This window comes from Glycine max, chromosome 3 (genome assembly GCF_000004515.6).
Source record: "Glycine max cultivar Williams 82 chromosome 3, Glycine_max_v4.0, whole genome shotgun sequence".
In the NCBI taxonomy this organism is placed as follows: domain Eukaryota; kingdom Viridiplantae; phylum Streptophyta; class Magnoliopsida; order Fabales; family Fabaceae; genus Glycine; species Glycine max.
This window is the reverse complement of record NC_016090.4, coordinates 20,304,417-20,318,532: the sequence shown is the minus strand read 5'-3', so window position 1 is coordinate 20,318,532 and position 14,116 is coordinate 20,304,417. Positions and strand designations below refer to the sequence as shown.

Genomic DNA, 14,116 nt, shown 5'->3' with positions numbered 1-14,116 from the left:
CAGTGCCCAAACTCGAGTTACACAGCTTCAGCACATGGAAACCTGCAATTTACACTGTGTAATCGATTACACATGACTGGTAATCGATTACCAGTGTCCTGTTACTCTGTGTAATCGATTACACAACATTGGTAATCGATTACCAGAGGCCACCTCAACATCCTGTCTCCATTTCTTAGCCTTGTAATCGATTACACCCCTTGGTAATCGATTACTAGAGGCCATCTTAACTTCATGTCTCCATTTTTAAGCCTTGTAATCGATTACACACCCTTGGTAATCGATTCCCAGAGGCCATCTTAACTTCTTGTCTCCATTTTTAAGCCTTGTAATCGATCACACCCTTGGTAATCGATTACTAGAGGCCAAATTCCAGATATCACTCAAGATTCATAGCTGGCCAGCCGCCACACAAGCCTCCTTGCTTTGTGGTCTTTGTTCTTTTATTGGTTGACTGCCAGGAGCTCGCCTGTTTAGGTACGTCACAGGTTCTCACTGACTGACTATGCTCGGGTTGGGTCGGGATTGGTCAAGCTTGGTATTGGGCAATAGCACCCCACATGACGTCCCCAAGGTCTCCTGACCCCCGCGACATATCTCCAGGTACCACTTTGTGGTCAACAAAAAAAAGTAGGAAGACTGACTCTTCCACGCTTTCTCACTTCAAGCTTGTTGGATTATGGGGTACCCCTCAACACCCAATTTACCCTAGAAATGGCTCTTGCTTTCACCTTTGTCACTCATTTTTTTCTCATTTGCTCTGCCCAAGCTTTCCCACAAGTCCTAAATGACATTTTAAACTAGGATTAACTCACTTTAGCCTCCAATTACCACTAACCCCAAATTTAGCTTTTCAAACCCTCAAAACCTTACACTTTTCCACTCACATCACTACCATTCCCACATTTAACCCTAGGTTAACTCTCCCCATCATCTCTACCAGTTTTCTACCAAAAATTTCAGCACACAAGCATCACAAAACATCATTATAAAACCCTAAAACAGAATGGGTTAATTTGGCTCACATCAAACATGTCAAGTTTAGCATGCTTTCAACAAATTCCTTCACAAATAACTACCATAAGGCATAAACCTAGTAGAACTACCCATCATATCTCCCAAAAACCCAATACCCACGAAATTCATGTGAGAAGAAGTCAACCCAAACCTGAAATTTGAAGTCCCACAACGTAGAGGTATGCTTCACGACTCCGAAAATGGCTTCCTTTTGCAATTTGGAGTAGAAATGGTGAGCAAAGTTTGGGGCTTTGATGGGCAACAATGGTGGAGGAGAAAGGGAGAAGAAAAGCAACGTGGGAGATGAGAAGAGCTTCTGAATTTTCTCTGCTGAGTCAAGAGAGAGAGAACGTGGCTTTTTATTTTAAAAAGACTTCCTCTTTCCTTTTCCTAAAAGCTATGCCACATGTCTCCTTTTGAGTGGAGCAAAAAGGGGCCCACTTTTTCTCTTGATGTGACTCATACTCAGCCACAAGGAGAGAAAAATTTGACTTTTTGAATGTTAAAATCCTACCCCGGTTTACGTGTCATTTCTCTGGTTCCAGTCCCTCGCGTTTCTCTGCACATGTCGGGACCTGTTTTCGAAAGTAGGCAATATGTATATCAAAATGCTTAGAATGAAACCCTGAGCGTGGTTCAGAGGTTGGTTTTGTCAAATTTTTAGTTTCACGCAAAACGATAATTTTTAGACTAATTAATTGAGAATTATTCTATAATTGTCCAATTATGGATTTCTCTTCGTTAATTAGCCTAACCAGCGTATCTTTCCCCCAATGTACATACTTTTACCAGGAGTATATATATATATATATATATATATATATATATATATATATATATATACACTGAATAATACTTATATATATAATTATTCAAAATGTGTCGTTTACAAAATTTCGGGTAGAAATTTCCAGGATGTCACAATACTCCCACCCTTTAAGGAATTTCGTCTCCGAAATTAACTACTCTAGGAACAAACTTGGGTACAATTCTCTCACCCTATCCTCTAACTCCCAGGTTGAATCACCCTCGTCGGGCCCCCACTGCACTTTCACCAACGCGATCTCCTTTCCTCTCAGCGACTTCATTCTTCGATCAGTAATCTTTTGAGGTTGTGCTTTATAGGTGAGGTTATCCTTCACTTGTACTTCGTCCAGTGCAAGTACATGTGATGGATCCAGGTTGTATCGTCTCAATTGAGAGACATGAAATACAGGATGCAAATTCGATAAACTCGGGGGTAAAGCGATTTGATAAGCTACAGGCCCAACCTTCTTCAAAATTTGATACGGACCTAGGTACTTGGGCATCAACTTCCTAGATTTGAGAGCTCTCCCTCTCCAGTTACAGGAGAAACCTTCAAAAACACATGTTTTCCTTCCTGAAAATCTAATGGCTTCCTCCTTCTGTCATAATAGCTCTTCTGCCTATCCTAAGATGCTTTTATTTTCTCTCGAATCAATTTCACTTGTTCGGTAATCTGTTGTAGCATTTCAGGCCCAAGGAGTACTGCTTCCCCATCATCGTACCAACAAATAGGAGTTTTGCACTTTCGTCCGTATAGAGCTTCAAAAGGAGCCATACCAATGCTGGCTTGGTAGCTGTTGTTGTAAGTAAATTCAATCAATGGAAAACATTCCATCCAACTGCCTTGTTGCTCTATAATACACGCCCAAAGTAGATCTTCTAAAGTCTGAATGGTTCGTTCAGTCTGACCACCTGTTTGAGGATGATAAGCTGAACTGAGCTTCAGCTTTGTCCCCAATGCTTCATGCAGACTTGTCCAAAATCGCGTGGTAAACCTCGGGTCTCTGTGTGATACAATACTGGAAGGAATTCCATGCAACCTTATTACTTCTTTAATATACAACTCTACTAGCTTCTCCATTTTATACTTCATATTCACCGGAATAAAATGAGCAGATTTGGTGAGTCGATTTACTATGACCCACACAACATCGTGTCCACGACTAGTCTTGGGTAAACTAGATACAAAATCCATAGATATGCTCTCCCATTTCCATTCCGGAATTTCTAGTGGCTTTAATTCTCCTGATGGTCGCTGGTTTTCAGCCTTAGCCTTTTGACATGTCAAACATCTTGCTACATATTCAGCTACGTCTTTCTTCATGCCATGCCACGAAAAACTTCTCTTCAAATCTTGGTACATCTTAGTTATTCCTGGATGGAAACTAAGACGGCTTTTATGTGCTTCTTCCAAGATCTTAACTTTCAAATCATCTAAAGGTGGTACACATATCCTCCCCTTGAATCTAATTAACCCAGTTGTGTCCTTCTTAAACTCCACATCCTTATCTCCCATTGCATCTAACACTTTGCCTTGCAAAAACGGGTCATCCTCTTGAGCCTCGCGTATGTGATCTACGAATTCATTGGTGATCTGCTACGCTCCCACAAATAAGCTCTTGGGTCGCATCTCGATTGCTAGATTCAGATCTCGAAATTCCTCTATTAATCTCTTCTCCAAACTCATCATAGTCGCAACATGTAAGGACTTCCAGCTTAGCGCGTCGGCTACTACATTAGCCTTTCCTGGATGGTAGGAAAGACCAAAATCATAATCCTTGAGGAACTGCATCCCTCTTCGTTGCCTCATATTGAGTTCCTTCTGATCGAACAAGTATTTGAGGCTCTTGTGGTCGCTGAAAACTTCAAAACGAGTACCATATAAATAGTGCCTCCAAATCTTTAAAGCAAAGACCACCGCTGCTAGTTCCAAGTCATAGGTCGGATAGTTAACTTCATGAGGACGCAATTGACGTGAAGCATAAGCCACTACTCTTCCCTCCTGCATTAACACACACCCCAAGCCTTGCCCGCTCGCATCGCAATGCAATACACTTCAAATGGTCTCTTAGGGTCGGGCGGGTTCCTCTGGATGTACCAATGAAGTGGCAGTGAGTCGAATCGTGCCACGGAATCGGCACCTCTCATTGCCTTCGAGGGTCTCCCAAACTCCCTCTAGGCACTCCATCTCCACGCGATCATGGATTAATTGCGCTGCCATCACGATCTACAAGAAATAAAAGAAATAGGGTAGACTCTTTCACGAGAAATCTAACTACGGGTAACAATACAATGCGTCCCATAACCGCTACATGTAGTGAAAAGGTATGTCTCAAGGGTTTTTTTTCTCTGGTAATCGATTACCAAAGTATGTTATCGATTACCAGTGCCCAAACTCGAGTTACACAACTACAACACATGGAAACTTGCAATTTACACTGTGTAATCTGAAATTCTGATACCAGGGGACAGATGTCGTACAGGATGTCACGACATCACGCTTCAGAACATGCAGTTTATATGTGTCTGTATGAACAGATTAAACAAGTAAATAACACAAGAGAATTGTTAACCCAGTTCGGTGCAACCTCACCTACATCTGGGGGCTACCAAGCCAGGGAGGAAATCCACTCTCAATAGTGTTAGTTCAAGGTCTAACAGCCCCTGTTTACAACCTTCTCACCTAACCACTACCCGTGCGATCTCTACCTAAGAGCCACTCTTAGATATGAGAACCTCTGCTCACTCCCTCTCACTCACACTCCCGTGTTTACAATTAAGTCAAAGACACACCAGAGATCAACTCTGAACAAAAGAGATCAACTCTACACACTAGAGATCAACTCTAGACACAAGAGATCAACTCTACACACATAGGTCCAACACTTGATGTTAGGGTACCATCAAGGTGGCTCACAAAAGACTCAAGTCCCAAAAACTCACAAACTAACTCTTCAATCCCGGACTTGGTACAGAACTCGTGCAGCCTCCATGATTATATAGCAATTTGCGTTTCTGGGCTGCAACGGCTTGTGCTGGAGGAGATCTATCTTCTTCTGAAAAAATCTGCAGTTAAAGAACTAAAAGATAACTTTTGATCTTTTAGTTTGAATCTTTAATCTTTAATCTTTAATCCCTGAACGAACTCTTCTACTTTGAAATTCGAACTTTAATGATCTTTTAATTCGTTCCTAAAGATAGATCTTCTAATCTCTTGCTAACTGCACAATAATCTGTTAAAGATATAACAGATTTATGCGTCCAGTATTTTCGGGCAAGATGTCAGGACATCGTATCCGACATCGTGGATCCTGCAGTTTCACTTCTGCACTTGACTTTTATCTTGCATTGTACAGCAACTCCAGTATTCTCGGGCAGGATGTCAGGACATTGTATCCGACATCGTGGATCCTGCAACTTCACTTCTGCACTTGACTTTTATCTTGCATTGTACAGCAACTCCAGTATTCTCGGGCAGGATGTCAGGACATTGTATCCGACATCGTGGATCCTGCAACTTCAATTCTTCATTTGACATTTTATCTTGCCTTGTGCATTGTGCAGCCCGATCTCATTCCTTGACATAACGTTGGACATCATGTGCAGCAACTCCAGCTTTCCTTCATTGTCTAAGTGCTTATGTTTTAACAAAATCTTAGCCAATCTTTTAAAGCTCAGTAGAGCTAAACACTAACAATCTCCCCCTTTGGCAAATTTTGTCTAAAACATACTTAGACACTTCCTGAGCAGGTACGAGCAGTTATGCAAGTGGGATCAGCAACTTCCATTATCAGAGTAATCAAGCACAGCGGAAATTCTTCAAGTTGCAAATCTACAAGTCTTCTCCAGGATGTCAAGACATCTCTCGTGACATCAGCTTTCTGCTTCTGCTCCCCCTGTCTCCATGCTTACTGCAGCATCTTCTATCAGCTACTAGTCTTTTCCAGGATGTCGAGACATCTCATGTGACATCCGCTATCTGCTCCCCCTGTCTTCATGCTCTTACTGCAGCATCTTCTAGTAGCTTACAACAGTTATCATCAGCAGCAGTCTCCCCCTCAAGATCGTGTACATACAACTCCCCCTCAAGGTCATGAATCATGCATACATCGTATCCTACTATCCTACTGCCATACATCATACATTCAACATAATCATGCATAATAGCAAGCATAATACTATTACTCCCCCTTTTTAGACATAAATTTGGCAAAAGTAGGATGCATGAAATTAATGTGCGAATATTACAGACCAATAACAATCAATTGTTCAAAGGGACATGCCCCTTTAGCTAATAAAAGTGAAAAGCAAACATAAGGGTCTGATGATCATGGGGTGGCTTCAGAATCATCATCTGATTCTGTCTCTTCTGCTGCATCTTCCTCTTCCTCAGCAGCTTCTTCTTCTTCTTCAGCTGCTTCTCCTTCTTCCTCAGCTGCTTCTTCATCATCAATGCCACTCTCTGAGAGCCTTTTGATCAGTAGTTCCAGCTCCATTTTCTTCTCTGTGGAGGCTTTGATGGTTGCTTCCAGCACCTTGCATGTGTCCTTGAGTTCAGCAATCAGAGCATCCTTGGACACAGCACCTGAAGCAGCAGCTTTCCCTGATGTCGAGACAATGTCTGGGACATGTGTCCCCTCAAACAATTTGTAATGCAGGGATAGAGGAGATTCTCTCTTTATCACAGAGTCAGTGTAGTTTAACATATTGGGATGCTGACTCAACATAATGCCACACAATACAGTAGGGAAGGCAATGGGTAATTTGATAGCAAATGATTCTGAATGCTTAACAGTTTGATCAAAGATATAGTTTCCAAAATTAAATTTGGATTTGGTTCCAACAGCATACAGAAATTTACCCAAACCTGTGGCAATGGTGGAAGTATGATTGGTGGGTACCCAGTTTGCAGCACCAATCCTGTGTAGAATTGCATACTTCACACTTAGCTTCCCTGCTGAAAGCTTCCCTTTCTTTGGCCAATGCTGGACTCGTTTGGCAGTGATTTCCTTGGCAATTTGATGCTCAGAAACATCAATATCTATCACTCCATCAGTAGGTCTGCCCAGATATTTGTTGATCACAGCAGGGGAGAATCTAACACACTTTCCTCTGACAAACACTCTTTGATAATCATCACTTTTTCTGTTTGATATGTCAGAGGGAATGTTGACAATGAATTCCCTGACTAGGCCTTCATAGCAATCTCCCAACTTGCTGACAGTCTTCAGCAGTCCAGCAGCCTTAATGAGGTCCATGGTCTCCTTGCAATCCAAGGAATTTCTTCCCAGTTCTCTTTCAACCGCAAGTCTGCGTTGATACACATATTTCCACTTTTCAACATTGCCAATGGAGTGGAAAGAGATGTTGTCCAATGGTGCATCAGGAACATTTTCAGGCACCTTTCTTCCAGATTTCTTGGCCCTCTTAGATGTCGAGACATCTAGTTCGACATCATCATCAGAATCAGATGAGGAAATTTCTTTCCTTTTCTTGGAGGGGATAGCAACCTTGCTTCTTCTGGATGTGGTAGGAGTGACTGGAGTGCTCTTCTTCTGGGCCATAGTCTTGATTCGTCCAGACCTCTTAATGGGGGTTTTTCCCTTTCTGCCTTGTAACCTTTCTGCAATGCCAGGTGCCAACCTGTTGGCAATGGGTTCTTCATCAGATTCGACTTCTTCCAGGTCAATGAGGTCACCTGGAGCAGTTTCTGGTGCCCGTGGTGCAGGAGTCTCCTCTGAGGCTTGATCCTCTTCTTCTGTTGATTCCTCTTCACTGGGTGAAGGGAGGGCTTCAGCATTTGGCCCGGAAGATGTTGGAACATCTTTCTCAACATCCGGCACAGACACATTCGGGGTGGAAGATGTTGGAACATCTTCACCAGCATCAGGAACAGAGGCGTCTTTCAAAATGCTACTCACGATACTGCGGATTTTCTTGTCCATCTCCGTATCTACTTCCCTAGGACTTGTTGCAAGGCTAGGGTTTTCATAAATCTTCACTCCCTGTTGTCTTCTGGGAACCAGTTTCTCAGGGACAGAAGCTTGACCAGGAATTATTTGTATGGGTTGGATGTTGAATTCTGGTTGTTCCTGGTGCGGAGATGATGGTACAGCGGGTGAACCAGAAGCTGAAGTTTCTTTTGGTGAGGAAGCCATGGAAAAACAGAGCGTTTGGAATGATTTCGTAAATCTCAGAAAACTATTGGGAAATGCTGGTAAAAACACGAATGCCAAGCAGATATAAATTTGAATGAAGAATGTAGAGGGGCGTGTGAAGCAACGGTCGAATTTGCTTTGTAGTGAACGTGCTATTAATGTTAAGTGATTCGTTTGGGCACGTTCAGATTGCAGTAGCTGCTATAATTCCTCTAGCAAACAAATGCCCAGCTTGCCCCTCAGTTTTTCAAACTGATTTGCATCCAAAGCCTTTGTGAAAATATCTGCTATTTGTTCCTCAGTGTCAACATGCTTCAGTGTGATCACTTTATCATCAACAAGATCTCTGATATAGTGATGTCTAATGTCAATGTGCTTGGTTCTGCTGTGTTGAACAGGATTTTTAGAAATATTAATAGCACTCATGTTGTCACAGTACAATGTCATGACATCTTGTTCGACATTGTACTCCTTCAGCATCTGCTTCATCCAAACTAGTTGTGAACAGCTGCTTCCTGCTGTAATATACTCGGCTTCTGCAGTAGATAGGGACACACAGTTCTGCTTCTTGCTGAACCATGAAATAAGGTTGTTTCCCAAATAGAAACATCCACCAGAAGTGCTTTTTCTGTCATCTGCACTTCCAGCCCAATCAGCATCACAATACCCAACCAGCATTGAATTTGAACAATGACAGTACATAATCCCATAGTCACTGGTGCCATTTACATATTTCAGAATTCTCTTTACTTGAGTCAAGTGACTTATCTTAGGATTGGCTTGATATCTTGCACAAACACCTACTGCATAGGTGATGTCGGGTCTGCTAGCTGTTAAATATAATAAGCTCCCAATCATGCTTCTGTACAGACTTTGATCAACACTGGTGCCTGCTTCATCCTTTGACAGCTTCAAGTGAGTAGGTGCAGGTGTCCTTTTATGACCGGCATTCTCCATCCCAAACTTCTTGACAATGTTCTTTGTATACTTGCTCTGTGAGAGGAATATGGAGTCTTCCATTTGCTTCACTTGAAGTCCCAGAAAATAAGTCAGCTCTCCAACAAGACTCATCTCAAATTCAGATTGCATCTGTTGAACAAAATGTCGAAACATCTCATTCGAAATCCCTCCAAGCACAATGTCATCAACATATATCTGTGCAATCATCAAGTTTTCAGCATCTTGTTTGACAAAGAGAGTCTTGTCAATTCCTCCCTTCCTATACCCTTGCTGAGTAAGGAATTCTGTTAGCCTTTCATACCAAGCTCTTGGAGCTTGCTTCAATCCATAGAGAGCCTTCTTGAGCCTGTATACATGATCTGGATGAGTTGGGTCTACAAATCCCCTTGGCTGCTCCACATAGACTTCTTCATTCAGGTATCCATTCAGAAATGCGCTCTTCACATCCATCTGGTACAGCTTGAATTTGAGGATGCAAGCTACACCAAGTAATAATCTGATGGACTCAAGTCTAGCAACTGTGGCAAAAGTCTCATCAAAGTCTACACCTTCAATCTGAGTGTAGCCTTGAGCAACCAGTCTGGCCTTGTTTCTGGTTATGACACCTTCTTCATTGGTCTTGTTCTTGAAGATCCACTTGGTGCCAATCACATTAGTTCCCTCGGGCCTAGGAACTAGCTCCCATACTTCATTCCTTTTGAATTGCTCCAATTCTTCTTGCATAGCATTGATCCAGAACTCATCTGTCAGTGCCTCTTTCACATTCTTGGGCTCAATTTTGGAGACAAAACATGAGTTTGAGACGATCTCAACCTCCCTTGATCTTGTAGTGACCCCTCTGTTTGGATCTCCTATAATCAGCTCCTTGGGATGCATTTTCTGGATTCTAATGGAGGGTCTCTTGTCAGGTTGGTTGATGTTTGATTCATCTGTAGCAGAATCAGAGTTTTCTGCATTTTCTCCACTTTTAGCTGCATCTGCTACATTGTCTCCCGATGTTCTGACATCTTCTTCGACATCCTTCTTTCTTGCTAGAGACAGATCATCAACAACCACATTGATGGATTCCATCACTGTTCTGGTTCTGGAATTGAATACTCTATATGCTCTGCTGTTTGTAGAGTATCCCAGGAATATTTCTGCATCACTCTTGGGATCCATCTTTCTCCTTTGCTCTCTATCTGCCAAAATGTAACATGGACTTCCAAAGATGTGGAAGTGCTTGACAGTTGCAGAGGTGTCTGATTTCTCTCTGATAAAGTTGACCCAGGTAAATCTGGAGAAATCATCCACACCCACATAGGCATACCTCTTTCCTCCAAGGCTTTCAACCTGCATAGGACCCATCAAATCCATGTGAAGTAGTTCCAGCACCCTGGAAGTGGTCTGATGTTGAAGCTTCTGGTGGGACATCTTGACTTGCTTTCCAATCTGACATTCACCACAGATTCTGCCTTCTTCTATTTTCAGATTGGGAATGCCTCTAACAGCACCTTTGTCAATGATTTTCTTCATGCCTCTTAAGTGCAGATGTCCAAATCTTTGATGCCATATTCTGACTTCATCTTCTTTGGAGGATAGACATGTGGAGGAGTAGCTGGTTTCTTGAGGTGTCCATAGGTAACAATTGTCCTTTGATCTGCTGCCCTTCATTAGAACTTCACTCTTCTCATTTGTCACCAAGCATTCTGACTTTGTGAAGTTTACATTGAAACCTTCATCACACAGCTGACTGATGCTGATCAAGTTTGCAGTCAGTCCCTTCACCAGCAGTACTTTGTCCAGACTAGGAAGTCCATCATGAACTAGCCTTCCCATTCCAATGATCTTTCCTTTAGAGCCATCTCCAAATGTCACATAGCTAGTGGAGCAGGGCTCAATGTTCACCAGGAATTCTTTAACTCCTGTCATGTGTCTGGAACAGCCGCTATCTAGGTACCAATCTTCCTTAGCTGATGCTCTAAGTGAAGTATGAACAACAAGACTGACAATCTTGTGTTTTGGAACCCACATCATCTTCTTTCTGCTGTTGCTACTTTGAGTTCCATGATGTGGATGGCCATGTAGATGATAGCAAAAGGGCTTTATGTGACCATACTTGCCACAGTAGTGACACCTCCACTTCTTTCTTTTGCTCTTTTTCTGCTGCGTTCCATGATGTCGAGACCGATGTTGTGACATCGTGGCTCCAGTCCTGTTTTTGGCAGGAACAAATTCTGTCATGGTCGTTCTGCCAGCAGACTTAGGATTAAATCCAAGTCCTCTCTGGTTTCCAGCATTCTTTCCAAGCAGCAGCACCTCATTAAGCGTATCTGAGCCTTTATTCAGCATCTTTATTGAATTTGTCATGTTTTCCAGCTTAGAGTTCAGAAAACCGACTTCTCCTTTGAGCTCAGAGATCTCCTCTTTATGTGCCTCCTTTTCAGCCTCCAGATCTGCAATGACCTTCTTCAGTTGTGCTTCTTGCTGAAGAATCTTCTCACTTTTGAAGCATAGTTCTCTATAGGATGTAGCAAGCTCATCAAAAGTGATTTCACTGTTTGTATCACTTGAATCTTCAGCAGATTCAAATCTCCCAGTGAGTGCATTCACATCTCTGTCAGAGTCACTTTCTTGTTCATTCTCTGTATCAGAACGACATACAGAAAGTCCTTTCCTCTGCTTCTTGAGATGAGTGGGACATTCAGCTATGATGTGTCCATAGCCTTCACACCCATGACATTGAATTCCTTTGCTGTGACTGGGCTTTACATCTGACCTTTTCTGGTATTTGCTGCCTTTCCTGATGTCGAAAGGGATGTTCTGGACATGTGGCTTCTGCCTCCTGTCCATTCTGTTCATCACTTTGTTGAACTGTTTTCCAAGGAGCACAACTGCATTAGTCAGACCTTCATCAGTATCCAGGTCATACTCACCTTCTTCTCCTTCATCATTTGACACGAACGCCAGATTCTTGCTCTTCTTTTCAGCCCTATCTGAGAGTCCTAGCTCAAAGGTTTGAAGGGAACCAATGAGTTCATCCACTCTCATGTTGCAAATGTCTTGGGCCTCCTCTATTGCAGTGATTTTCATGTCAAATCTCTTAGGCAAGGATCTGAGGATCTTTCTCACCAGCTTTTCATCTGTTATCCTCTCTCCCAAGGCAGTGCAAGCATTGGCAATTTCAAGAATGTTCATGTGGAAGTCATGAATACACTCTTCCTCCTTCATCTTCAGATTTTCGAATTTTGTAGCCAAGAGTTGCAATCTGGACATCTTAACTTTGGAGGTTCCTTCATGAGTGGTTTTCAGGATCTCCCATGCATCTTTGGCCACTGTGCAAGTGTTGATTAGTCTGAAGATATTCTTGTCAACTCCATTGAATAGAGCATTCAAAGCTTTGGAGTTTCCAAGTGCCAATTCGTCTTCTTCTTTAGTCCAGTCTTCTTCTGGCTTCAATTCTTCAGTGGGCTTTCCTTCTGTGTCCAGCATCTTGGGATGTTCCCAGCCTTTGATGACAGCTTTCCAGGTTCTGCTATCCAGTGATTTGAGGAAGGCCACCATCCTTGCTTTCCAGTATTCATAGTTGGTTCCATCTAGGATTGGTGGTCTGTTCACTGGTCCTCCTTCTTTCTCCATGTTCATCAGAATTTATCTCCCCAGATCTCACTCTGTGATTTCGAGTGTTGGCTCTGATACCAATTGAAATTCTGATACCAGGGGACAGATGTCGTACAGGATGTCACGACATCACGCTTCAGAACATGCAGTTTATGTGTGTCCGTATGAACAGATTAAACAAGTAAATAACACAAGAGAATTGTTAACCCAGTTCGGTGCAACCTCACCTACATCTGGGGGCTACCAAGCCAGGGAGGAAATCCACTCTCAATAGTGTTAGTTCAAGGTCTAACAGCCCCTGTTTACAACCTTCTCACCTAACCACTACCCGTGCGATCTCTACCTAAGAGCCACTCTTAGATATGAGAACCTCTGCTCACTCCCTCTCACTCACACTCCCGTGTTTACAATTAAGTCAAAGACACACCAGAGATCAACTCTGAACAAAAGAGATCAACTCTACACACTAGAGATCAACTCTAGACACAAGAGATCAACTCTACACACATAGGTCCAACACTTGATGCTAGGGTACCATCAAGGTGGCTCACAAATCACTCAAGTCCCAAAACTCACAAAATAACTCTTCAATCCCGGACTTGGTACAGAACTCGTGCAGCCTCCATGGTTATATAGCAATTTGCGTTTCTGGGCTGCAACGGCTTGTGCTGGAGGAGATCTATCTTCTTCTGAAAAAATCTGCAGTTAAAGAACTAAAAGATAACTTTTGATCTTTTAGTTTGAATCTTTAATCTTTAATCTTTAATCCCTGAACGAACTCTTCTACTTTGAAATTCGAACTTTAATGATCTTTTAATTCGTTCCTAAAGATAGATCTTCTAATCTCTTGCTAACTGCACAATAATCTGTTAAAGATATAACAGATTTATATGTCCAGTATTTTCGGGCCGGATGTCAGGACATCGTGTCCGACATCGTGGATCCTGCAGCTTCACTTCTGCACTTGACTTTTATCTTGCATTGTACAGCAACTCCAGTATTCTCGGGCAGGATGTCAGGACATTGTATCCGACATCGTGGATCCTGCAACTTCAATTCTTCATTTGCCATTTTATCTTGCCTTGTACATTGTGCAGCCCGATCTTATTCCTTGACATAACGTTGGACATCATGTGCAGCAACTCCAGCTTTCCTTCATTGTCTAAGTGCTTATGTTTTAACAAAATCTTAGCCAATCTTTTAAAGCTCAGTAGAGCTAAACACTAACATAATCGATTACACATGACTGGTAATCAATTACCAGTGCCCTGTTACTCTGTGTAATCGATTACACAACATTGGTAATCGATTACCAGAGGCCACCTCAACATCCTGTCTCCATTTCTAAGTCTTGTAATCGATTACACCCCTTGGTAATCGATTACTAGAGGCCATCTTAACTTCTTGTCTCCATTTTTAAGCCTTGTAATCGATTACACACCCTTGGTAATCGATTCCCAAAGGCCATCCTAACTTGTTGTCTCCATTTTTAAGCCTTGTAATCGATTACCAGAGGCCAAATTTCAGATATCACTCAAGATTCATAGCTGGCCAGCCGCCCCAATGGCCTCCTT

At 42.4% G+C, this 14,116-nt stretch overlaps 1 protein-coding gene across 1 annotated transcript; it reads right to left on the bottom strand.

Annotated features, from left to right (window-relative positions):
• Nucleotides 1-1,979: 1,979 nt before the first annotated feature.
• LOC100801503 (uncharacterized) lies at nt 1,980-2,327 on the bottom strand. Its single transcript, XM_006577466.1, has one exon. It carries the CDS (start codon nt 2,325-2,327, stop codon nt 1,980-1,982), a length of 348 nt encoding a protein of 115 aa, XP_006577529.1.
• Nucleotides 2,328-14,116: the final 11,789 nt, after the last annotated feature.